Source organism: Aptenodytes forsteri, unplaced genomic scaffold (assembly GCF_000699145.1).
Source record: "Aptenodytes forsteri isolate BGI_AS27 unplaced genomic scaffold, ASM69914v1 Scaffold820, whole genome shotgun sequence".
In the NCBI taxonomy this organism is placed as follows: Eukaryota; Metazoa; Chordata; class Aves; order Sphenisciformes; family Spheniscidae; genus Aptenodytes; species Aptenodytes forsteri.
In genome coordinates, this window is record NW_008795383.1 from 16,128 (window position 1) to 17,795 (window position 1,668).

General features: G+C 63.8%; 1 protein-coding gene across 1 annotated transcript in view; it reads left to right on the plus strand.

The window, feature by feature from the left end:
* TMEM214 (transmembrane protein 214) overlaps positions 1–1,668 on the plus strand; it is a 13,391-nt gene that overhangs the window by 6,604 nt on the left and 5,119 nt on the right. Inside the window, exons 5-6 of the mRNA XM_019472440.1 lie at positions 974–1,043; positions 1,117–1,198. Coding sequence (XP_019327985.1) covers positions 974–1,043; positions 1,117–1,198 — 152 coding nt within the window. The remainder of the gene's footprint in view (positions 1–973; positions 1,044–1,116; positions 1,199–1,668) is intronic.

Genomic DNA, 1,668 nt, shown 5'->3' on the forward strand with positions numbered 1-1,668 from the left:
GCCGAGGGGGCTCCCCCTCCCCCGGGGAGCGGGGCGAAAGCCGGGGCAGCCCCCGGCGCTGCCCGCCCATCTCCGCTCCCGCTGTTGTTACCTCTGGGACGTGGGATCCGCTTCAAAACACGTTGTCCCGCTGCTGAAATGCTGGGGAGGGGGCTGCGGCGCCTGGGGGGGCCCTGGGGGCAGACGGCCTGAGAACCAGGGCGTCTGCAGCCGCCGTGGCTAACTCGCGGCGAGGGCACACCGGGCTTGTCAGATGCTCGTGTGGGAGCAGAATCACGGAATCATTTCGGTTGGAAAAGACCCTTAAGATCATTGAGTCCAACCGAGCGGTGGTGTCCCCCGCGCTGCGGTGGGGCTGGGCCGGGGTTCGCTGCCTGGCCCGTCGCGCGTGACGCTGCTCACTGTTCACGGCTGCTCGTTACACCTCGTGCGCGCCTTCATTCCTTGGCCATATAAGTTAACGCTAGTCGCCACCGCGGAGGGGGGAGTGACTTGTGCTGAAGTGTGTTTATAGAGGCACAAATACTCGGTGTTTAAGAGTGGCGACGTTGTAGGGCTGCACAAAGTGGTTAATTAATTTCGGGGAAGCTGGAGATGTCGCAAGAAGCGTATTGCTTACAGAAGGGTGAGTTCAGGTCTCGTGCCCAGCCTCGGCGGCTCCTCTGCAACAACAGAAACTGCCCTTACGGCATCTCATCGCCGGGGAGCATCTTCCCCCGGCTGGGACAGAGAAATCGCCGGATCCCAGGAGGAACCGTCCTGCCTGGAAAGACAGGGAGCACGCTGCTGTGTCGTTCCTCTGCAAGCAGAGCAGGCGAGGCAGCGCAGCCACCCTGGAGCCCTTCCCAAGGGATCTGTCCGTCTGTCTGGTCGTCTGCCGGGCGTTTTGAGTGGGGAAAAGGGGATGGTGGTTTTGTCCTGGGTTTAAATGTAGCTGCGGCCCTGGCACCTTGAGCGTTCCTCTGCTTTTCAGTTGCTGCTTGCGGACCTGAGGAGCGCTCGCGCCGATGGAAGGAACACACTGTGCGGCCGGGGAGCGCTCGGTGTCACCCGGGGCACGGGGGCACGGCAGGAGCCCTCCTGCTCCCCGATCTGACCGCTGCCTCTCTCCCGCAGTGTGGCTTGGCGTCATGCTCCCAGTGCTCGGGATCAAGTCTCTCTCCCCGTACGCCGTTGCCTACCTGGACCGTCTGCTGATGTGAGTGAGTTACACCTCGGTTTCGTTATCGGGGTATCTTCGTTAAGAGGAATGAACGCCTGCCCGGGCTGCCGGGTGTGGTGTGACTCTGTCTGCGTTGTGCTGGTGGAAAGACCCGAGCGTGCGTGCGGGAGAACGCGAGCAGGCAGGTGTGCGTGCCCTGCGGAGCCTGCGGCGCTGGGCTTGCCGCGCGGGTTAGTTTGTCCCTGACCTTTGGTGGCTGCCTGCTGCGTCGGGTGTCCAGACAGCGTTCGCAGTGCCTCCTGACCGCGTCTGGTGCCTCGGTGGCTGCTGGTTCCACTACGGCTCTATAGAAACACCGGGTTTCTGCACAGGTTTCCTCTCCGCCGCTGCTGGTGCCTTTCCTGAAATGGGGAGGGTAGGTGCTGGTGGTGGAGGGGGGAGCAGAGCCCCTCCCCGGCCGGCCCCGGTGACCTCCCCGAGGCAGGCGAGCGGCCGAGCTGCCCCTC